Here is a 24,552-nt window from a genome sequence, read left to right as displayed (position 1 = left end):
TTTAATCTTAAATTAAAAACTTACTTGGCCGTCGAGGGCGCATTGACACTCTTGTGACTAGAGTTGTTCTTCAAAAAAAAAAAAACAACAAAGTCAATCTTATCCTCCGAAAGTGTTCATTTTCCTCTTTTCATGATTAATTTCTCCGAGTCGTTGGAGTCACATTACCTTTAAATTACTAAAAAGAAAGTAAATGGAATTGGCATGAATGGTGAGAAAAGATCATTCCGGTGGCCTTTTAAAATAGATGAAGTCAACTACCATGAATCGATACAAAACTCAACGGTGATATCAAATTATCGTGGATTTATCATGTTTGTTTGTGCTGTTGGATAGAGGCAAATGATGATGACGGGCAACCGCCTCGATGCTATGCCAGTGGAGGAAATAGAGATAAAAGAGGAGGGCAAGGAGATTAATTTTTTTTAAAAAAAAAAGATAAAAAGGATGAGTAGTATTGTGGAAAAGAAAATGGAAAGAGATATTCATCCATTCCAAAATGAATAATAATAATAGTGATATGTTAAATCGCCGTATTTACGCTTTGACTTTCATTTTCCATTAGAGTCGATATTTAAAATAATAATAATAATAATAATACAAAATAAATAATAATTATATTCCCACCGTTGTTGTCGTTGAGGAATATCTCAAATCCGATTCCTATCTCTTTGCTAAAAATGGGTATTTTCCCGTTGTGCCCTAAAAAAATATCTTCTTCCTCATGGCGTTTCTTCTCCCTCTCACCGACGCAAGCGCAAACCCCGTCGTCAAACCCCGACCCTTTCGTTGGACGATCAGCGGCGCGGTGGATTCCCGCAAGAGAACCCCGGCCTGGTGCTCTGCCCGTGGTCTGGTCAAGGACGAGGCCCTGGGGAGGGTGATTAGGGTTTGTGACCCTCTGTGCGGTGCCGGCGGCAGCTTCGTCCTGTCTCCAATTCTTTCCTTTCCACTCCTCGGTAGCGCTTCGCCTTCTTCGCCTCCGTCTCCCTCACTCAAGCCGCAGCAGGAGAGGGACGAGGAGGAGGAGAAGCAGCGGTATTATGTTAACATGGGGTATGCAATTCGATCCTTGAGAGAGGACTGTCCTGATATCTTCCAGCGGGAACCCAACTTCAGCATTTATAGGTTCGCTATCCCTCTTTTCTTCTGGTTTTGGTTTATAGAAAAATGATTTTTTTAGTAATTAAGTGATTGATTTGTCGGAATTAATTTGATTTTATAAGAGCCTCTGAGAAGCTTCTGTTATATGCAAATTAAAACTGTCTTCCAATACTTGAGATAATTTGGACCTCAATTGGGGAATTTGGTTGAAGGTAGGTAGGTCAAGATGAGTTTGAACAGAGGGAGGTGAATTAGTTCGTAAGAATTAAGTGCCATTCGGATGAGATGGATCTAGCTTGACTGAGATGGGAAAAGCTCGGGACCAAATGGCCTGGAAGATTGCTTGTGATTTTGTTTAACTGGAGCCTGGAGGTTCAGCAATGAGGGAAGAAGGTTCAAGGCACGGGTGAGTAACAGAATTGAGTAATGTGAGATCAAAAGTAGATTGAAATGGAGATGGACGACAAGTTGTTGCCTGGAATCACACTAACCTCTAGGGTTACTATTGCATGGCCCCCTTTTGTGGGTCTTAGAGTCATTGACCATCCAGTGGTAGAGTCCCATGTATCTATGGCCTTTAGGTTTAATACATCCTATCCATCCCTGGGACCTTGATCTTTAACTGGCTTGACTAGATGTGTATGCTTTCTACATTCTTTGCATCTAGAATACACGCTATTAGTGTATTCAAACTACTCGATACCCGTCATGGATACACAACATCTTAGCAATCCACGGAGATAGTGGGTAATCCACTGATTGATCTGACCAAACATTTGTAACTTCCCCATTCATTGCAATACTAAATGTGAATTCAGCTCTGTTCAAAGTCTTAGTTCCCCATCATGGACACGTCAACATCTCAGTGGTCCTCAGAGATGGTAATTTTGCCCACATCATGACAAAATTGGATATGCGGCACAAATTGAACTTATGATGACATTTAGTTTGTACAACAGTCCTATCTGAGAACTTCTGGAGTATAAAGCCATAACTCTATAATCAAAACCATATTAAGAGAAGGTAAAAAGATGTGAACCAGTAAATTACTCACATCTTACTAATTTTCCAAATACTTGCTTGGGGATAGCAAAAATTAATAGGCAATCCAATTGAAGCAATTTCACTGGTTGATATCTTTTCGATGAAATGATCTTTGAGCCAGATATACCTTAAGAGAACTGGAACTTGAGCACAAGTTAGACTTGAAGATCTTACCTTCCTCCAAGAGATGGATCTCCAAACTAAGTACAGTCTATCTAGATAGAGGCCTTGGCTTAGAATGCATAAGTTACTATCAAGATTCCAGAACCTCTGCTCTATCTGAATAGGCTATACAATATTGTGGGAGATCTGCTTAGAACATTGGATCCTTCAAAAACCAAGTACTAGCTAACCAGATCGATCAGTTTCACTTTAATAAGGTCTTGGGTTTTCTGCTGTTGAAGTTTGCAATGGACCTGCCCTCCTCATAAGGAGTGAAAGAACCATTTGAAGTAAGGTTTTAGTGCAACAAAAACAGACTATTTTAGAATAAATCAGTGCAATAAAATAAACCAGATCATAAACTCTTACATCTTCGTTGGTAAACTATAATGGAGAAAGATCCAACTGAAGATCATTATTCATGACATCATTGAGATGGTTGATATTAGTTCAGTTATATCATGCATAATTTTGACATGATCTAGTTAGATAAAGTGACTTAAGCAAGAAATTGTCTTGTTGTTGCAAGACTTCTGGTGAATGCCAAATATTCAAGTAACTATTATATAGGGCTATGACTTGTGAGATTTGAACTGCATATGCTGCATCATTAGAAATGTCCCAAGGCTGGCTGCCAAATGTGGTAGCAATGGTTGAGATGCTTCCAGAAAAGAGATAGTGGAAAATCTAATTGCCATATAGGGAATGCTTGTCTCCTTCCAGAATTTGGCATGAGTTGAGAGGTTTCCCAGCAAAGACGACATTGAAACTTAAAACTAAATGCATCTTGCTGATAACACTTAGGTCCTTCCACATGAGACGATCTACATGGTTTTTGGGAAAACATTTTATTCTATTGCTATTCATCATTTCAATGCCATTCCAAACACATTGTTTATCTTTAGTATTAGTGTTTATGACTAGCAATCAAATATTGTTAGCAGCAATTTCCCGTCCCATTGGTCGTTTTTAAAGGACATTCGTTTTAAAAACTTTTCTTTTCAATTCGAAATATCAAAGTAGCAGCGGAAAGAAAATGAAAACAAGTAAACTCGTTCGGTTACTTGGTTCAGAGCTTGTGGCGACTCCTACTTCAAGATCCGCGATCCTTGATTGCACCATTGAGTAATCCAGTAAAATTCCTTCTTCTGAAAACTTTGGAAAAGAGGTAATGCATACAGTGAAGTTAATACAAAAGAATGCAAGCTAACTAAAAATACTGACAATACAACAACGAAGATCGTCGGAGCTTCTTAGTGATGTAGCTTGCACGCTGAGTGGAAGATCTGAAGTAGCACTAGCAGCAACGCAGTAGGACAGTGGAATGCAGAATATTACTTCGGCTTGGTGCTTGAAGCTTGCTTTTATAAGTGTTGATCGGTCGATTGAAAAACCATTCGGTCGACTGAACCCTTTATCGGTCGACTGAGCACTGTGCTTTCCTTCGGTGACAAGATCTGAATCTTTGCGTAATTAAGAGCATTAATTGTTCGGTCGAGTGATCCTCTAAGCTGCCTTCTTCGTTGCACTCCGAATTTGCTTCGACGTCAATGCTATTTAATGTTCAATCGACCGATTCTTGGGTTCGATCGACCGATCCTTGTAATCCACTTGGATTATGCAAAATAGAGTTAGTCTTCACAGTAGGATAAAATATCCTTGTAACACAAAGTTAATACAGTAGTAATGCATGAATAGGAAAATACAGTAAAATTGTCTTGATCTCAACTTGGAAACTTGTCAGTTTCTTCAGTTGGATCAGCGACCTAGGGTTTGTCCCTTCTCAGGACACGACCTCCTTGTTGCTCCACTCTAGTTGTTTATCTCAATCTACCAACCAAACATCGGGTTCTCCAGATCGATTTGGACTTTATTGCCTAACCGCGACTAGGGTTTTTCCAGTTGAGTAAATATCCTACACACTTAGTTAAATCATCAGATCATAACAAGACTTAACTTAAATCTTTGACATCATCAAAACTCGGGTTTAATTCTGGTGCACCATGCACCAACAATCTTTCCCTTTTTGATGTTTGACAACCAAGGTTCACAGTTAAATTTAAAATATGCAGGGATAAGTAAACAAACATTTTTCCATAACTCTCCTCCTAGCTCAATAACTCCCCTGAATTTATACCATAATATCTCTCCTCTGACACATCAAAAAATTGGGGTATCAATAAACACCAAATCTGAAAATTTTCAAGGGAAACAACCTCTTGCAAAAAGTAGAGTAAGGTTACATACAATGAATCCTTCCCCGGGACCCCGCTTAGCGGGAGCTTCATGCACCGGAGTCCCCTTTTTTTTTTCTAATTTCAAATTGATTAAGATTAATTAATTATTATTTGTATTTATCAATTAATTTAGGATTAATAATTTATTAGTTAAATTTGAAGTAATTTGAAAATAAAATAAGATGATTAGTTTAAGTTGTAGATTAATTTTAGATTAAAGTAACGTAATAATCAGTTGATTAATTTTGAATTAACTAATGTTAATTTTGCATTAAATTATATTAGCTGAAATTATTAAGATCATTTAAACTCTTATTAAATTAGATAATTTTTGAATTAATTAGGTTGATTAAGTTGAGAGTTAAATTTGGTTAATTTATTGTTAAATTAATTTGTTTTGATTAAGAAGATTAATTATGATTAATGTTGATTTAAATGTTTACTTTTAGATAATTATTTAATTAATTTAGATTAAAGTAATTTATTAAATTAATTTTGAATAAAAGGTAATTTAGTAATTTTAAAATTAATTGATTGATTATTGGTTATAAATTTGATTAATTTATTAATTTTCTTAGTTAATTTTGTTTCATTAATTAATGTTAAGTTTATATTAAATTGGTTTGAATTATTAAGAATTCTTGAAAAGGTTGTTTAACTCTTGTTAGATTCAAACTTAGCTTTGGGTTAATTAAGAAGGAATTTATAAGGTAAGCCTCTAGACTGTGGTGAGTCACAATAGACATCATTAGAGTAACCACATCTGAGATAACTTTCCAAAAACGACTATTCCAAAGAACTTAATAGGTTTTGGTCTAACTAGCTCATGTTTGACTGGGGTAGCTTCGGTCATATTTGTTAGGACCCATGCGGCCGACAAGAGGGGTGAATTGCCTGAAAACAAAAATGAACCTTTCCCGACTTTCAACTCGATTAGTAGCACCAGTATAATTATAACAAGTAAATTAAACAACTACAAAATAAAAGAAGAGGCAAAGAAATTTACTTGGTTACAACTTAGGTGATTGTTAATCCAAGACAAATGAAAAGCACTAAAAGTCTCCTTCGATGAAGGCAGAGAAGCCTCTTACACTCGTTGAACGCTCAGACAATTGCTAGGAAATGAATACAAGAGTTGATGTTGATTTCCTACCTATAGGGGTCTTTTTATAGCCTTGGAAAATTCTATCCGGGGCTAGAAGACGCCTCCAACAAGCTGGAAGGCGCGTCCAGCGAGGATAAGACTATATCCTCATCAACTTGCCCCGTCTAAGGTGCCTTCAAGTGATTGAAGGCGCCTTCCATGAAGGCTTGAAGGCGCCTTCCACCAAAAAGGCGCGAGGGCGCCTCTTGCAACGTTGGAGGCGCCTTCAGCAGCTCCAACAACTCCGTTTTGCTCTTCTGCTGTTCCGTTCGCTTGGGTGATTTTGGCCAACTGGAATAGAGCTCACTCGAACCCATTTTTCGGCCTTCTCCTCGAGCAGGCTTCTTCCTTGGCTTCTTGTCCCTCGAACGTCGTGCACGTCTTTCTCATCCACTGGTGTACTCTTTTGCAGCACCTCGTCCCTCGGATGCACTGAGCCCGTCGATTTCCTTTTTGTGTCATCCTTCTCACTAGCTGTGTCTTTCGCTCGACTTCTTGTGTTCCTAAGCTCCCGGAAACTTAGACACAATGATCAAATACACAGGATCTAACTTAACTTAGTTGACCACATCAAAACTTCCACGGGGTACTAACAATATCTACTAGGTCTAGTGCACCAAGTAGAACACATATGATTCAACCTAGACATGCATTCGATAAAATTTCCTTGGCATACTATCATCTCAATCCATTCCGATGCTATGTTATTAGGGTTTGGTAAGTCTTTTTATTTCTAACTATTCCTAATTTAAGCAGAAAAGTAAATCTAAACCTAAACATGCATATTCAATAAATCAAGTAGGATGAACAATTAGTAGAATGAACAATTTTTCTATTCGCTCCCCTGAGTCATAGCTTAGATATGGTATGTCTAAGAGATGGATCTGACTCTTGGGAACCAAATATTGATCCGGTTCAATTAGTTTAGTTAAACATGATTTAGGTACGATACCCATGCTTGACTTGTTTTCTAACGTTTTGACTAAGTAAAGACAAATATAATTTGTTGGTTGTGTTTGGTTTATATCCGAGTCCGGATCTGTTGTATACGGCTCGTTGAGACCCAAGAATCATGTTTCGACATTGGGATCCCAAGTTGAACTTTTCCAACATCTTCTTGAGTCGCTCCACTTGACCTTTCAGGTTGGAATTTTCTTACTCAAGTTTTGCAACTTGAGTTGAAGTTCCAACTTGAACTTGGTTAGTCAAGTGATTCAAGCTATAACTTGCTCCTTAAGGTGGTTAATTTTTTTAAATAGTAAGTATTTTGTTCCTTGGATTTTGTAAATTTTTTAAACAAGCATTTAATTACTTTCAACATTTCAGACTTCGAATTGAAAGTTACCTTATTGGGTCTTTCGAAAAACGGATACGGATCCGTGACTTCTCTTGGACTCATTATCGGACTTTGACTCGTATTCATCTTTAGACTCAGATTCTGACTCTTCAATTTTTGCCATAAATGCTATATGACTCAAGTGCTTTAGTTCTGGTTTTGATCGGGGCTTAGCTTCCTTGTTTGGTCTTGAATACAAAGCTAACCCTTTCTCGATCTGACTCAAGTCTGTCTATTCATGTAATGTTAATTCGCAAAATAGCCCATCTAATTTAATAATGGAAAGCTTCTTTGAAACTTTATAGGCATTTACAATAGATGGCCATCAGGAGTTTCAAGGAAATGAGTTAAGTGTGTACTTGATAATATCACGATTCTCTAGTTGATGGCTGATGATATGTAGTTGGCTTGCTGACTTACCATCTAGCATTTTAATATTTAGTAATGAATTTAATAAAAGATTACATTTTATTGTCTTTGTGTCGTTTGTCCCTTCATGTAGTTTGACTGACGTATCCTACAAATCTTTTGCATTGTCGAAAGGCCCGACTCGGTTTAATTCTTCTTTTGATAATCTACATTGTAAAGTGTTGAATGCCTTTGAATCAATTTGTATTTTCTTCTTTATTTCTTCGGTCCATTCCTCCGAGTTGTTGACTGGTGATGTGTAACCGCATCGGATAATGAGTCATTGGTCAATGTCTGTTTTGAGAAAAACTTCCTCTTTTTCCAGTATGGGAAACCACTTCCATCGAATATAGGAGGATGCACGGTGGAGTATCCTGCAGATTATGCCATTTGTTCCTGCACCAAAAATTGAGAAATAAAAAGAATTTCCAAGACTCTTGTCTTGGGATTAGCAGTGCGAGAAAAAGAAGAAAAGAGAATATAAAAAAATTCTTTTTAACAAAAAGAAAAGAAACGATTATTAAAGTGTTCGAAAAACGGTTAAGTTAATTAGAAGAAAAGAGAATATAAAAAAATTCTTTTTAACAAAAAGAAAAGAAACGATTATTAAAGTGTTCGAAAAACGGTTAAGTTAATTCAAAGCAACTTGACTCTAATACCAATTGAAGGATTAATAGAAAATGATTGATCCTTTAAACTGCCTTTTTCGCTGCGACCCGAATCTGTTTCGACATCAATGCTATTTAATGTTCGGTCGATCGATCCTTGGGTTCAGTCTATCGATCTGCTTGAATTCCAAGTTTGTCGAGATTTCGATCTTTCAGGTTGTTTACCAAAATGGGTTCGATCGACTGATCCCCTTGTACCAAAAGTGCTCTGCTTTGATATGCTCACTATGTCAACTTGATTCGGTCGACTGATCCTCCTGTTCGGTCGATTGATCCACTTGGATTCTGTAAATAGAGTTAGTCTTCAATGTAGTATAAAATATTCCCGTAACACAAAGTTAGCACAGTAATAATGCATGAATAGGCAAAGACAGTAAAATCTATCTTGATTTTAACTTAGAAACCTGCCGGTTTCTTCATTTGGATCAGCGATCTAGGGTTTGTCCTTTTTCAGGACACGACCTCCCCGTTGCTCCACTCTAGTTGTTTATCTCAATCTACTAGCCAAACATCGGGTCCTCCAGATCTGTTTGGACTTTACTGTCTAGTCACGACTAAGACTTTTCTGGTTGAGTAAATAGTCTCTATACTTAGTCAAATCATCAGATCACAATAAGATTTAACTTATATTTAACAACATCAAAATTCATATTTGATTCTGGTGCACTGCCCAACAATTTTTTTCCTAAACAACTATCCTGCTGATGTTGCCTTCCCGGAGGGAAGACTGCCAATCAATAGTAAATCATTTATTCGGTGTCCATGTTTAATCTTGTACTATGAAGTGTTCCTTATCTCATCGGAAGATGTATTTTATTTATATCTGTGCCAACTTGATATTTAATCAGCTTACATTTTATTTTCTGTATAATTTATAGCTACCGGGCTAAGATACATCTTTTGTTGTGGTTCAGGGATGATATTGTCTTCAAGGATCCTTTGAACTCGTTTGTTGGTATTGACAATTACAAACGTATATTCTGGGCAATAAGATTCACTGGGCGTGTTTTGTTCCGAGCTCTAAGTATTAATATCGTGAGTATATGGCAGCCTGCAGAGAATGTAATAATGGTTCGCTGGATTGTTCATAGTGTTCCTAGGGTGCCTTGGGAGAGTCATGGCCGGTTCGATGGGAACTCTGAATACAAACTTGATAAGAATGGAAAGATCTATGAACATCGCGTGGACAATGTTGCTCTTAATACACCAACCAAGTTCCGGGTATTGCCTGTAGAGAAGCTGATTCAATTGCTTGGTTGCCCATCGACACCAAAACCGACATATTTTGAGACATCATTGTCGAATGGCATTTCTTGCTTGCCCTTGTTGTTTAGATTCTCATGGATCAGATCCTACTTGGCTCTTCACCTAGTTTTTGCATACATATGTGCTGCAAAGGGCTGAAATCTTTCTGTACCCCTATACCATACCTATCCGTTGGCTGTATTGGGATTTTGTTTAGTAGATAGAACGCATTATATGTACATATATTCTTGGGATTATTGTTGCATATGCTGAGATAGAAATGTAACATGGAAATTAATAATGAGATGCTGGTAAAATCTTTGATACCAATATTAGCATTTTCCTTGATGTAGAAGGGTTTTATTAAGTTTTATTCTTCTATCATCAATTTGTCTTCATTATCCTGCCCATCGATGTGGTAGCTACTTCATTTTCATATATATATATATATAGTTAAATACAAATGTTCTAAACTGAACTAAATCCATTGCCAATCAATCCTCCCACTTCACTCTCCAATCTTTCTTCAGTTCGATGAAGTTGGTAAAACTTATTGTCAAAGTTAATATATTTATATTTTTGAGTTCTTTTAAAATCAAAATAAATAGATGTGCTACAGAAGAGCATTAGAGTTCATATATCTAAGAAAGGAATATATACATACACTCGTATACATACAAGGATCTCATATTAGGTACGTTTGATACAACATTTCTAAGCACTAATTCTAGTGATGGAGAAACAAAAAAAGCTATACTTTTTATACATATATCACAAACCAAATATGTCATTTGAATTAAAGATGGACGTAGCACTAAACTGCCTGGCATTCAAGTCTCCACCACCCAAGGCAGAGCTAAACCGATCCAGCCATTGGGTCGAATTGTGATTTTCTGTTTCTTCCACCCAACCTGAAGTCATATCTATGTCATCAAGAATGATAGGATCAGCATCTGCAGCCTTTCCTTTCGGTTGAAGCTTAAGATTGTAGTGAACATAGAGAAGGTCACTTAGAGCCTCCTTATTCAGCAGATTGCGCTTTTCTGAGTGAATCTGCTGAATTGAACTCCAGTTTCTCTCATAGATTGAGGAGGTGCTGCAGACCTGGCTAAGTATTCTCACCGCCACTCGCTGTAGACCAGGAGCTGAATCACCATACTGTTCCCACCACATTCCTGATGTGTAAAATGAAGTTAACATGCTAAGTTTTAAACTTACAAGAGCAGCAAAGGATGCTAAATTCATGAATATATACCCGGGGATGTGGTGTTGCGAGCTTCTTTAGCCAAATTGGACCCAAACATCCCTTGTGCCTTTTTAAATATATAGATCTGTTGTGTGATATCTTGTCTCAGTTCAGGTATCAGTAGTAGCTTGTCTAGAACAGTGAGGAATTGTTCCTTTATGATCCCAAGAAATTTCACTTCGGGATTGTATTGTATGCTAGGATTTAAATATGCTGCTGCAGCATGGAGTGGTGAGTGAAGCTGGTTTTGCCACCTTGTATCGACTATATCGAGAAAAGTCTTGCATTTCCCTTCGTCCATTATGTAGTAAGTCCTTATGAACTCCTTGGCCCTTGTTATAGACTCATATATATAACCAGTTGCAGGTTTAACCCCAGAAACATCCCTTAACACTTTTAACAGAGGTTCAGAAACAGCTGCAAGTTCTTCAACTACCCCCCAAACTTCATTGTCATCTAGGATGTCCACGCAAGAGGCACTTTGAGGTCTGTTTGCATAAGGAGAAGATGAATAGTCTGGGCTATTGAACATATGCTTCAACCTTGTTCTGTGCTTCAACATTGACTGCAAGGTAAGAAAGTTTGATGCAGACCTCGTAATGGCAGAGCAAACAAGATCCTGACCGCCTGTGAACTTTCTCATTAAATCAAGTACCCAGCTATGATTGTAAATGAATCTCGTGATGGATTGTGCTTGCAAGATGCATCTATTCACCCAGTCGATGCTGGAAAAATCCTCCAGAATTAAATTCAAGCAGTGAGAAGCACAAGTAGACCAGACGATCGTGCTGTAGTTCTGCATCATGAGATTTCCAATGCTCAAGTAATTTAAAGAGCTATCTGCGATAACTTGAACAACATTTTCAGGGCCAAATTCTTGAATGATAGAATCAAATAAATCATAGAGGCATTTGGTATTTTTGAAGTATGCAGATGCATTAACAGATTTGTAGAAAAAGGTTCCTAAAGGAGATGAGATAAAAAAGTTAATTAAGGCTCTTGATTTATGGTCTGTCCATGTATCGGCAAGGATAGTGCAGCCAGTGGTTGCCCAGTCTTTCTGCATTTCTTTTATTTGCAAGGTGACCTCAGATTTCAGCTTCTGCAACCATGTTGTCCTCAAAGCTTCTAATGAGGGCCCTCTGAATCCTGGACCACCAAGAGCTTCCAGCATAAGCTGATATGAACAAGAGCGGGCCACACTGAAATCCAACTTGTTTTCAAAGAAGAACTCAGCGATGCATCTCTCTGCATCAAGAGACTGTGGTCTGATGGTAGTGCATCCTGTAAGAATTTTTGGCACAGGAGGTGAAATATCTAGCGGGGACATAAGAGGTTTAATACTCGGAACTAATGCAGGAAATATAGTTTCAATCTGCTTTTGCCTTTTAGAAGTGGAGCTGCAAGCATCCTTTCCCTCTTCTTTCATTGTTATAATTTCTTTCACCCTTTCAGTAATTTCATCTCTGACTTTTGTGCATGGATGTACACCTTTTCTTGGCAAACGGGATAAATGAAACTTCAGTCTGCTAATGCCCCCGTTCAGTACTTTGAGGCAAAATTTGCATCTCACCTTATTTCCGTCCATCTTCTCACAGTATTCCCAGCACACATCTTTTTCTCGAACCACTGGGGTAGCCAATTATCATAAGCAGTCACTATTTGATTTCTAACTAGTGAAAAGTAATTGAAAATTCACTCATTATCTGGACCAGCATTAAAGATGAGACCAAAGAAATGAAGATGCAATATCTCAATCAAAACATGTTTTGAGTGCTCAAAATGACGCTTAATGATCGTGATAAAACTAAGAAAGTTTTAAAGAAACTTACTGATGCCGGTGGAACAGTATCCAATATGCTCTCTGCAAAATTAGAGCAAAACAAAAATAAACAAATATTACCAACGCCGTATTTTACCGAGGATAAATCATCATAGTCATTAGAGAAGATAGTAATTGTGAATCTGCTAGCAACAAGTAGAAATGAAAATTATTTTGTAGTACAAAATAAAAGATGACAGAACTCAGATAAAAGCTACACATTTGTCAAAAGAATTCCATGATGTTCAGGATCAAAAAAGAAACAAAAGAATGAAAAATTGAAAATAATATAGTGAAAAAAGAAACTCAACACACAAAGTAAAAGCATGCTGATCTTCTTAATTAGTATAAGCTAATTTTATTTTTGGCCACTGACCACTAATAAAGTCCCACACATTATTTGGAGGTTCAAGGTCATTATATGTGATTCCTTTTACTAAATAATTACTTCTCGCAAGCCTTTAAAGAGAATATTGGTTGACATGCAACTGCAAATAACTAGGAGGAAAAAAAACATTCATAAGTACTTCATGCTTCTGAGTACTTTTAGTTTCATAAAAATATGATAGGTACAAGTTAAGTTTAGAAGAGTTTAGAAGAAAGTGATAATCAAGGAGATGCCTCAAGAACGTAGAAACTAGAAAGGTTTCATAGTATCAAATTTATAAGTATAAATGTGATTACAATATCTTTCTAAGTTATAGAGGGATCACATTGACAAGCCATACCATAAAACTTTCAAAAATGATTACAGTGAGGAGAGCATCAGAGATTAACCGAATAATTCAGATGATAAAAATTCAGTTTGGTATTTTGCTCACAACCAATCATAACAAGGCAACTAATAAAAATATATAGGGAAAAGATAGCTGAGACCATATTTTTATTGACTTTGGCAAAATTTATGTTGAAGTCAAACAATTACAGTGTTGGATTTTAGTGGCGAAACAAATATCTAGTTTATGTTTATGTGAAAATATATATTTGATGATGTAGTCATTGAAGTTAGAGCTAAAATAATTAATGAGACAGGAAATGATTTTCTTATAACTATAAATTTTAGCACAGATCATCTATAAGTTGTTATCTTTTGATATCATACGATGAGTTCACCAATTTTATTCATAATAGACCTTCTTAATGTGCTTTATTTACAAACGAGGTTATGCTAACAGATGATATTTGTGAATAGATAAAACATGAATGAACTGTGAAGAGAAACTTTAGAAAGAAATTAAAGATTGCAAGTAAATAGAACTAAGGTTTAAAATTTTGACCCGTGCTGAAATTTCGGTCTTAGACCGGAATGATACGGTTTCGGTTCCGTATCGTGCCGTGCCGTGCCCGGTATTTTTTAAATATAAAATATATTAATTAAAAAAATAAAATATTTAACATAAATATTTAAAAAATAAATAATATAAAAAATAATATTTTTAAAAAAGAAAAGATATGAAAATAGATAAATAAATAAATAAAAAATTTATTAAAATTTTTAAATTAAAATAAATGAAATATAAAATTAATTAGATAATTTTATTACGGTTTAATAAAGTCTCTTTAGATTATCTCCATCATAGCTAGGAGTTGATTAAAATAATTAATCTAAGTTTAATTAAAAAAAATCCGAAATCCGACACCACTCGAGTTTGCACGACTTCGACGCTGCCGCGGGTTACGCGACCCCTCAGCCATGGCTGCGAGGATTGCGTGCGTGACTACTCTGGCGCTACTGTAGTGGTCGTGTGACCCCTCTGCATCGGTAGGGTTGCGCAACGCCTCCGCGACGGCAGCGGAAGGGTTATGCGACCCCTTCGCTGTAGCCGTTGCAGGTTTGGTGCCGAGGTCGTGCCGGTGTCGGTCGCCGGGCGGAACGAGATGTTTCGCCCGTCTCAGCACGGTACTTTAAACCATGAATAGAACTAAAACTAATTAAATAGATATGGTTTAATCAAGGGAATAGTTAAGTGGGAAGGATTTGAAATTCTTTAACTCTTAGATGTCTTTGACTTATTTCTAATAGAAAGGAGATATTGATGAAAATATTAGAAAGAAGATAAAGACTGAGAAGATGAAATGCAAAGGAGCGTCTATAATTTGTGCATGGTCATCAAGTGCCTCTTATGCTAAACAAAAAATTTTGTAAGAGTATATTTATAAAAAAAGCCAATGCTCTAACTTTTAATGTTACCAAAAACACACCTAAAAAAGAGAACTAAAAGAAGATGGTATAACACAACATGCTTTATATATCAAGGTGTTGAATAGTTAAGAAATAACATGTACAAAAAGTTGATATCAAGGAGACAAGAATGCTAAGATTAGAGTTAACTAGGAAATATAAATATTAAAACTTAATAATATCATAGAGTAATTAGGTAATAACTTTGATAAATGATAAAGTAAGAGGAAGCAAGCCAGTTGATATGAACATGTTGAAGGATGACTTAAGGAATTTATAGTTAAACGTTGAATTAATTGGTGAAAGATGAAGGTATAAGAAAGAGAGAAATATCAAAGAAAACTCTTGTAGTAAAAAGTTATGGGTTATTAATTTATTTGAAGATTGTTTGTGATATAATCTTACAGTGTTTAAAGGAGGGGTACAATTTATCTGGGTGACTCCAAACCGTTTGGTCTTACAAGATGATGGTGGTGATAACTTGATACTTCACAAACTAATATAGATAATTCATAATTGCAACTTTTATAGGCTACAATCAACCAACATATTCTCCTCTTATAATTTAAGCTTATTTCTCACAGATTTTAGTTGTAGGTCGACTTGGGCTTTATATGCTTTGCAATACATAAAGACCTTTAGCAAACAATATTTTCATACTTGGATGTGAAACAGATCTAGCACTGATTGGTGGAACTGAAAGAATTATCCTATAATTTGTGGGGCCAATACTATTGAAAAATCTCTAATATGATCAACTCCAATAAAGTAGATGCATTTATTTGTTGTTCAAAACCAGTCTGTAGATCAACACTTATATGTTTGGAATACACAAGTCACTCAACAATGCAGACATGAAAAGAAAACATTGGTCTCAATTGGGAGAAGTGATACAACTTATATAATTGAAGACAATCACCTCCAACACCATAAGATGGATCACAAATGCAAGCCAAAAAAAAGAAAATAGGTTATGTAATGTGATTCGATCCAAAGGCCACATGCACAAAGAGAACTAACACAATATATTATACTTTAAGAGAATAGTGTAGGTCTCATTTTGGTACGGCTGGCAAGAGGGGATGAATTGCCCTGAAAATACAAATAGACCTTTCTTGAACTTTTGAACTAAGTTAGACAAACACTTGTATAAAAAGAAATAATAAACTAATTAATGAAACAACGAGGCACAGAATTTACTTGGTTTGCAATCAGAGGATTGCTAATCTAAGACTATGAAAAGCTCACCAGAATTCTCCTTCGGACGGAGTAGCCTCTTACAGCATTGACAGCTAACAATCAAAGTAGTAGAACAGAAAAGAAAATGAATTTGTTTATAAATGATGATATCTATTACTGAGACTAGGGCTCTATGTATAGCTTGTTGGTCAACTCTGACTGTTTGCTGACGTGGCAACTCCGGGTGCCTGGAATGACATCGGGCGCTTGGGCGTGGATAAAACTTTATCCACGTTGCAACGGTTCACAAAGGATAGACTTTTTCTGGTCCGAGCGCCCAGATGCCCTTGCTCAGCCTCGCGTTCGAGGAGGCACCCCTGAGTGCCAGAGGGTTTGGGCTCCCAGACCTGTACGGGCGCCCGTACAGTCAACAACAAGTTGACAGTCCGGATTCTCCTCCGTTCCAGCTCCGTTCGCTTAAGTGATTTCAGCCATCCAGAATAAGGCTCACCCGAACCCATATTTTGGCCTTCTCCTCGAGCAAAGCTTCCGCTCTGACTTCTCATCCCTCGGAAATGCTGTGTGCTTTCTTTTCGTTCGTATTCGTACTATTCTTCAGCATCTCGTCCCTCAGACGCAACAAGCTCGCCGACTCTCTCCCTTGTCATCCTTCTTGGTAGTTGTATCTTTCGCTCACTTCCTGTGCTCCTAAGTTCCTGCATACTTAGACACAAGATATCAAACACAGGACCTAACTTAACTCGGTTAACCACATCAAAATTGTTGGCGCAATATCCTTAGGTCAAGGTTGACCAGGTTGACTAAGCTTGAGTTGGCTCAAGCTTGAGTCTTGATGTTTGGGTTTTGATGTTTGACAATATATGGAGATTGCAGATACAATCGTCCGATTGGGGAGATTGTTGATACAACTCCTCTCTGGTCAAGGACTAACCAGTTAGATGTGAAGAAGAGTCAAGTAGGTCAAAGGGTTGACCGGATACTTGACTGGGAAAGTCCTAACTGGAGGTTAGGCATTTGGAAATCCTAGTGAGTGAAGCCAGATGAAAGACCTAGTGAGTGAAGCTAGACAGTTGGGAAATCTTGATGAGTAAAAGTCAGGTGAAAGACCTAGTGAGTGAAGCTAGGCAGGTGAAAGTCCTGATGAATGAAGGCGGGCAGTAGGAAAATCCTAGTGAGTGAAGGCAGGTGAAAATCCTAGTGAGTGAAGGTAGGTGAAAGTCCTGGTGAGTGAAGCCAAGCAGATGGAAAGTCCTAGTGAGTGAAGCTAGGCAGATGGAAAGACCTGGTGAGTGAGGTGGGTCAAGGTTGACCGGACACTAGGTGTTTGGAAGTCCAAGTGGGTCATGGAGGACCGGACCATTGAAGGTGTGTTGCGAAGAAGGCTGGCCCAATTGTCGTTCAATCGATCAGCCGATCGATTGAAGGTGTGTTGCGAAGAAGGCTGGCCCAATTGATCGATCAATCGATTGGGAAGTGAAATCGCGAGCACAGAATGCTCCCCAATCGACTGGTCAATCGATTGGGCCAAGTTTTCTCGCGCAGACGCGAGAGCACAGAAGAAAGTTGAATCGATCAGCCGATTGATTCAATCTCCCCAATCGATCAGCCGATCGATTGGGATGTGACCGTTGCGCAGATAGTGAGCGATGGACGGTTGGGATGACGCTGATCTGACGTGGCAATCGATTAGGAGCATGCCCAATCGATTGGGAGCTCTAGAAGCACGAAGTATATAACTGTTGGTGAGCTTCTTCTCCGCAACGCTTCTTCCCGATCTTACTGCGATTCTCTCCGACACTCACCGTCGGACTTCGAGCTTGGAAGAGAAGTGTTGTTGTACTTTCCAAAGGGTCTAGAGATGATCTACATTAACAAGATCAAGCAAGAGAAGGTTTTTATTTATACACTTGTGTATTTTCTTCTTGTTTGAGTGTATCTTGTTGTGTTAGTCTTGTACAAGGTTTCTCCACCTCCGGTAGTTACCGAGAAGGAGTGTTTTCTTAATGGAGAGTGCTCATGTATGTGGATCCTTGGATTAGTCATCTCATCTTGAGGTGGATACCAAGTAAATTCTAATGTTAGCATTGCTTCAGTTACATTCCGCTACATATCATCATCAAGGAGCAAGCAACGAAGCGCGACAAGCTATTCACCCCCCCCCCCCACCGCTCTAGTTACAAATCGACCCTAACAAAAACTACCTAGGGTACCTACAATCTCCCGCTTTTTGATGTGCATCAACCCCAGTTAGAGTTAAGGTAAGACATATAATTAATAAAATGACAATTAAACTAGAATTTTGCAAATTACAAGATTACAAATATAACCTCCGCCTAGACTTAAACTGTCATCTCTCATGCTCCTCCTTTGATCACATCAAAAATAAAGTCGAGGAAAAACAAAGTTAGATAAAAATTTGAAACTTTTTCTAAGGTTTAAAGAACCAGAATTCTAAAAAAAAATTTACAAAATATTTTTCTAAAAATATGAATTTCCAAGATTTAATAATCAGACTTGCAAATTTAATTTAAAAATAAATTTAACACTTCGAAAAATTTTGAAATTTTTCTTAAGGTTCAATAGTAGTATATGAATATTCAAAAAAAATTGCACGAATTTTTTATAAATATTTTAACACAAATAAATTATTTTGTACAGAAACATAGTTTTTGCAAGTTAAATTTTAAAAAATTGATTTTTTTAAACAAATCTCCCAAATATTTCTAAGTATTGAGAACAGAATACACAATTAATGAAAAATTAAATTTTTCAAAAATAAGTTTTCGAGACTTTTTAGTTTTAAAAATATGATTTTCGGTAAATAATCCATACAAAACTCATTATTTATCATAAAATTTACAAAAAAAACATTTTCAAACATAAATTCAACGGTTCTATCATTGTAAAAAATTTAGATAAGAATTTCGAATAGAAACATTGTACAAAAAATGTTTTAAACAGACATGATGCTTTTCGAAAATGAATATTTAGAAATAGTTTTATTATATTTTTCTATTTATTCAAAATATAACAATAATTCTCTGAAAAATCAGGTTTTTTAAAAATACATATTTGAAAACTTTTTAATTTTTAATTATGATTTTTCAATCAAAAATTTATAAACAATTTTTTAAAATCGAAATAAGATCTATAAAATTTAATACTAAGAGATTATTCGTTCTAGCAACAGAATAAAATTAATATTCTTAAACATAAAACATGCATAATCATTTATTTATACTAAATAAGATTTTAGGACCCAAAATAAATTTTTACCTACACGATTGATAAGAAATTTCTTTGGAACGTATTTTTGCGATACTTTTCTAATTTGACCCTTATGATATTTCAAGTACCAATTTAGGCTTCTATAATTTCTTGAAGTATAAGAATTAACACATCCAGAATTTTTTGATTTTTCAATTTAGTTCTTCAATTTTTCATTTTTATTTTTTAGTTTATCGTACATTTCTAGAGGACATGTATTCGATAAGATTGTTTTCAATTCTAAAATTTTCTTTTTCAAATTATTATTTTTAGACTTAAGCTTATATAATGATCTAGTCATAATTTAATACCTGAATATAATTAATCAAGAGATAGTAAACATACCTCACTTACCAGATCCGCTCAAAGTTAGTTTCTTCCTCCTCGCTACTGGTTTCTTCTAAGGAACCTCCACCTTCGTCTATGCTCTCCTCCTGATGACTTGCCATGAGTGCAAGTCCAGCGTACTTCTCCAGATCAGATTCTGATGGCGACTCATACCAAGTCACCTTCAGGATTTTATGTTTTGTTGTGCTTGGTCCTTTTTTGTAGTCCTTCTTCAACTTTGAGTAGTCATCCTTGATGTGCCCCGCTTCATTATAGTTATAGCATCTTATCTTCCTTGCTCTTCTCTTCTTGGCCCGCACTTGATTAAATTTATTAGATATAAAAAATTTCTTAACAAAGGAGAAAAGGTAGCCCAACTCCATGCGAGGATCAAAGATCTGATCACCTAGCTCAACAACCTTGGAGAAAAGGTAACAAATCGTGACTCTTTAAGTACGATATACCCTCGTGAAGTTCTAAGAATTTTTCCCAGAGGCGGAGTCGTAACTTCCAAATCGACTGACCTCCTAGGGCGGAAGAACACTAAGCAGATGAAACTCTACTTTTCCATTAGCCACGAAGTCGACTTGTTTCTTCTTCGTCCACGCGTACTCTTCTTTATCGGCCCCGTGCTAATCCATAGGTGCTACAAAATCATATTTTATAATTAGCAAAATTCCAAAATCGGTCTTGAAGAATACCTCTTTTTTCACGTTGTGAAGTCTCAAATTTTGGTGGGTATATGCGGGATCTGGCAATTTCTTTTGCTTCAGATGGCGATTAGTCCTTCTGAAGCAAGTCTGGCTCTGATACCACTTGTATGTCCCTTTTTGGTGCGGCCGACGAAAGAGGGTGAATTGCCTTGAAAATACAGACAGACCTTTCTCGAACCTTTGAATTAAGTTAGATAAACACTTGTATAAAAAGGAATAATAAAGTAATTGATGAAAGAACGAGGCACAGAATTTACTTGGATTGCAATCAGAGGATTGCTAATTGAAAAACTCACTAGAATTCTCTTTCAGGTGGAATAGCCTTTTATAGCATTGACAACTCACAATCAAAGTAGTAGAACAGAAAATAAAATGTATTCATGTACAAGTGATGATATCTACTACTAAGACCAGGACTCTATTTATAGCATGCTGGTCAGATCTAACCGTTTGCTAACGTGGCAGCTCCGGGTGCAAAGGATAGACTTTTTCTATTTCGGACGCCCGGATGCCCTTGCTCAGCCTCATGTTCGAGGAGGCGCTCCTAAGGTGCCCGAGGGTCTGAGCGCTTGGACTGTTCAGGTGCCTGGATTTGATCCAAGCGCCCAGATAGTCAACAGTAAGTTGACTATCCTGATTCTTCTTCGTTCCGGCTCACCCAAAACCATTTTTTGGCCTTATCCTCGAGCAAGCTTCCACTCCGACTTCTCGTCCCTCGGAAATGTCGAGCGCTTTCTTCTCGTTCGCCAGCGTACTCTTCCACAGCACTCGTTCCTCGGACGCACCGAGTCCGTCGACTCTCTCCCGTGCCATCCTTCTCGCTAGCTGCGTCTTTCGCTCAACTTTCCTCCTAAGTTTCTGCACACTTAGACACAAGGTATCAAACACGCACAGGGTCTAACTTAACTTGGTTGACTACATCAAAACTACCTCAGGGTACCTACAAATAGTACATTTAAAACTTAAAATAAAATTTTATAATACATTGTCTACAGCGCATAAAAGAAAAAATAGACCTTCTTAGACTCCTCACCTCTCATGGAAAAAATGTTTGATTTGGGCTGGGGCAACTCAGGTTAATGTTTGCAGCTGTAAACGATGCACATAAGCATGTGGTTCCCCAGTGCCAAAGTAGTAGTTTTGTGATTGTAACGTACTAATTGGGTTTAGCAACTAAAGCCATAAATAAACTACATGGTGATTTGTTATCCCATTTTGCAGAAACTAAGAGCATGATTTGAACATTTCTATCACAATTAAAACTGTGTCAATAGTTTTCTTGTTGCCGGATTAGTGGCCGAACCAGGCCAAGTCTTCCCCGTAGTTTCTTCAGATACTAGCTAACTTAACTAGCAATCTCAATTTTGAAGATCAACCATCTTGAGCCATGCCTTCGGCTCCAGATTTAGCAGCCACTGCGAAAGCCCAAACCGAGTACGTCTTCCTGTTCGATCCCTTCACTTTCAATTTTCCGCGTAGCTCAGCGAACAAATCACGACTTCCGTCAGAAAGTCCCAGTACGAGGTTAACAAAATTCTCGTCGAGAAGTCATGGAGGTACCAGCATGACGAAACGAGCAAATGGTCAGCCAAAAATAACGATCATAATCCATTAACAGAGTGCAGTGTCCAAATCCAAAAGAAGTTCCTTTGGACTAAAAGGAAGAAGCTTTGTGAGGGAAATAAAGTGATAAAACAAAAAAGTCTCAACGGCGACAGAAGCTCCGGCGTCTGGACTCGGATCACCGTGAGATCCAAGCCCCCAGTAAATGCAGATAAATCTCCGATACTGAAAACTGTGAAGAGGAAGGGAGGAAATGGACCTGGACCTGGGCGTGGAAGTAGACGCGGGAGAAGGAGGGGGAGAGATTTATCGCCAACAGCTAATTTATCGCCAGCCGCCGCGTTCTCGCCCAATTCGCATTCCCGAGGAGAAGGAGATAGACCCTGATCAAGGCTCTAATTATCGCGAGATGAAAGATATTACCAGTGCCATCTCTAGGGTTTACTCGCTGGCCGATCCGGTCCTTTTTTTTTCATTAAAAAAAATAATTTCTTTTCTATAAAATAAAATAGCATTTAAAATATTTGTTCACAATATTTGTTAATCTACTTTATTTTTTAAAATAATAATATTAACGGTGAGTAGTTTTTAAAATGTTATTTGGCCTCCGTATTGATTTATATATTAATATATGTTAATTCGTATAGAAATAATCGGATACTTATTATATTAATATTTTTTATTAATAAACATTCATGTATATTTTAATAATAAAATTCATTATTTTAGCTATCCCTTCATACATCGTTATTCTTATTTTATATTATATACCTAATGATCGTAATACATTTAAGTATTATAATACCTACATATTAACACCTTATACATTTTATTTTATTTCCTACAAAAAAAATAGTTTTAAGAAAATCAGAATTAAAGAGTTTAAATATTTTGAAAGGTTTTTTTGAATCTTGATAATTAAAAAATAAATAAATTTCCAATTGTCGGAACACGAAAATTTCTGGGCGAGTTGGATTCAACTTGCAAGACCTAGCGAGATCTTGGCGAGTTGGATTCAAGTTTTCAAAAGATACCCACATTTTAATTCCTTGTGGTCCCCACCATAAATACTTTTGGGCCCCGAAGGTCGATTTTAATTCCAGTAATTCAGCCCAATAATAAATGGGCTGACATTTTGGCCTTGGTGTACAATTGAGAAGAATAGACTTGGCCCATTATCCATCTTATAGCTTCTTTCCTAGGATTGATTTAAGATATTTCTCTAAAATCTTTTTTTAAAAAAGTATTTCTTGATCTATGATTGTTGTAGTCCAGTTAAGCTCATTATTAGGGGATTAATGTTCACTCATGCATCCCTCGTAATCCGTCTCCAGGTTATGTAAAGAAAAGTAAATCATGAAGTCAATTTATAAGCAATCGTTAAGTTAACTAAGAGATAGGAGAGATTTATTTTTTTAAGATATATATTTATCAGAAATTGATCTCTTATTCTATTATAATAAATCTGACACTCTCTAATAAACTATAGATCTTATGGAGATGTTAAACCATTATTAGAGATTTCACTAACCGTCTAGATGTTGTAGTGATGAAGCTACTAAAGTCATAACTTTTTCCTTAACTCAAGGCAACCATTAATGACAAAAAAATTGAGTCATGATGGATATGGGAGAAACTCACAATTCTATTATTGAAGACAAGACTAAGTGATTATACCTTAAGATTTGATAATGGAGGTAGACCCATTGGTGGCATTGCCAAGTCAAATTTAAATTCAACTTGGACGATGAAGTGGAAGCTTAGACTTCTTCATTATGTTGATGAATGACCTTTTAAGTGGTGTTAGGATTGGAGTTCTTTGACAAACGTCTAGTAGCTAACTCGCTCAACATACTTGTAGAAACCAGCCGTGTGGTTGCGATAGAGAATGTTACCAAGGTAGGGTTCAAGGTGTTATTGATCCTACAATTCAAGTGAGGTTTATAGTTAGATCCAAGAGCTACTTGTCATTAGTTGAGAATTGAATGACGAATAACATATTCCCAACTCTAATGAGAGTGAGTCTTGTAGCATCTGAAGATGTAATGCTATAAGAATTTCTAGAGAAGCTTCCGTTGTTGGTCATGACACCCTATTACATGGCACCTCTTAGGTTAGCCAAGTTTAAAAAACAACTTCAACGCTTGCTAGATTCGGACTATGTTGGTTCTTCCAAAACTCCCTTTGGTGCTAAATATTATGTTGAACAATCTATTCTATATATTAGGAAATTTTAACTGAATTAAAATTATACAAAATCAATTTTAATTTACCTAGTGAGGTGATCTAAGAAGATAATCTTAAGCTGTTAGCTTTGAAGTCGAGATGCATATCATTTGATTGGATGCGTAGTGCAGCTGAGTTCGAAAAGGAAGCCACCGAATGGTTCCTTTAGTCGGGAAGTGAAAAAGCCGAATGTTCCTTTTAGTTGGGAAGCAGAGTCACCAAGTTGAAAAACAAAGAGTCATCGAGTTTGGAAAGAAAAAGTCGTTTAGTCGAGAAAGGAAGAGTCGTCGATACCCGCGTTTAACGTAGTTTTTTCCTTGAAACAAAATCGTCCTATCTCCGATTGTGTTTTGAGATTCCCTTGAATCATACGTTCCCAAGATACAGTAGCATGTTATGATCATCACTAAGCACTGATTGATCATGACGAATTAAAATTGTACCCGATTACTATGAGTTGATAACTTTCTTTTGTAATATATCTGGTGCACCGTAAGATCATTTATTGAGGAGCCTTAAAAACTTACACTTTCTAAGCATTATCACTTTATTTATACTTCAGGGCAATGGAAGGGCAGCTTCTCCCATTAATAACTGAGTTATTTACTGCACGATCTCATGCACGCCCTGTGGCAATAAATTCACACTGCATGATCGA

The 24,552-nt window shown here is 36.8% G+C and overlaps 2 protein-coding genes across 5 annotated transcripts; one reads left to right on the top strand and one right to left on the bottom strand.

Annotated features, from left to right (window-relative positions):
- Positions 1 to 669: 669 nt before the first annotated feature.
- LOC121998345 lies at positions 670 to 9,680 on the top strand. The gene is made up of 2 exons (XM_042553245.1): positions 670 to 1,128; positions 9,018 to 9,680. Exons 1-2 carry the CDS (start codon positions 725 to 727, stop codon positions 9,505 to 9,507), a joined length of 894 nt encoding a protein of 297 aa, XP_042409179.1. The 5' UTR covers positions 670 to 724; the 3' UTR covers positions 9,508 to 9,680.
- A 278-nt stretch (positions 9,681 to 9,958) lies between these two features.
- LOC121998344 lies at positions 9,959 to 22,098 on the bottom strand. 4 transcript variants are annotated; one of them, XM_042553240.1, is made up of 4 exons: positions 21,928 to 22,098; positions 12,427 to 12,458; positions 10,604 to 12,223; positions 9,959 to 10,523 (listed from the first exon to the last, which is right to left on the bottom strand). In XM_042553240.1, coding segments are annotated over exons 2-4 (2,025 nt in total). In that variant the 5' UTR covers positions 12,428 to 12,458; positions 21,928 to 22,098; the 3' UTR covers positions 9,959 to 10,119. The 4 variants fall into 4 exon arrangements, with proteins under 4 accessions (XP_042409174.1, XP_042409175.1, XP_042409177.1 ...); XM_042553241.1 differs by having other exon boundaries at positions 21,934 to 22,098; XM_042553243.1 differs by lacking the exon at positions 21,928 to 22,098 and adding an exon at positions 21,409 to 21,921.
- Between the last annotated feature and the right edge of the window lie 2,454 nt (positions 22,099 to 24,552).

Source organism: Zingiber officinale, chromosome 6A (assembly GCF_018446385.1).
Source record: "Zingiber officinale cultivar Zhangliang chromosome 6A, Zo_v1.1, whole genome shotgun sequence".
Taxonomy (NCBI): Eukaryota; Viridiplantae; Streptophyta; class Magnoliopsida; order Zingiberales; family Zingiberaceae; genus Zingiber; species Zingiber officinale.
The sequence above is the reverse complement of the archived record's forward strand: the minus strand, read 5'-3'. Positions and strand labels throughout refer to the sequence as shown.

Excerpts from the sequence above, each read along its gene's own strand:
- LOC121998345 (XM_042553245.1), top strand. The coding sequence starts at position 725 with ATGGCGTTTCTTCTCCCTCTCACCGACGCAAGCGCAAACCCCGTCGTC. Across the intron at positions 1,129-9,017 it reads CCCAACTTCAGCATTTATAG|GGATGATATTGTCTTCAAGG; the intron begins GTTCGCTATCCC and ends GTTGTGGTTCAG.
- LOC121998344 (XM_042553240.1), bottom strand. Across the intron at positions 10,524-10,603 it reads TCGCAACACCACATCCCCGG|GAATGTGGTGGGAACAGTAT; the intron begins GTATATATTCAT and ends TTTACACATCAG.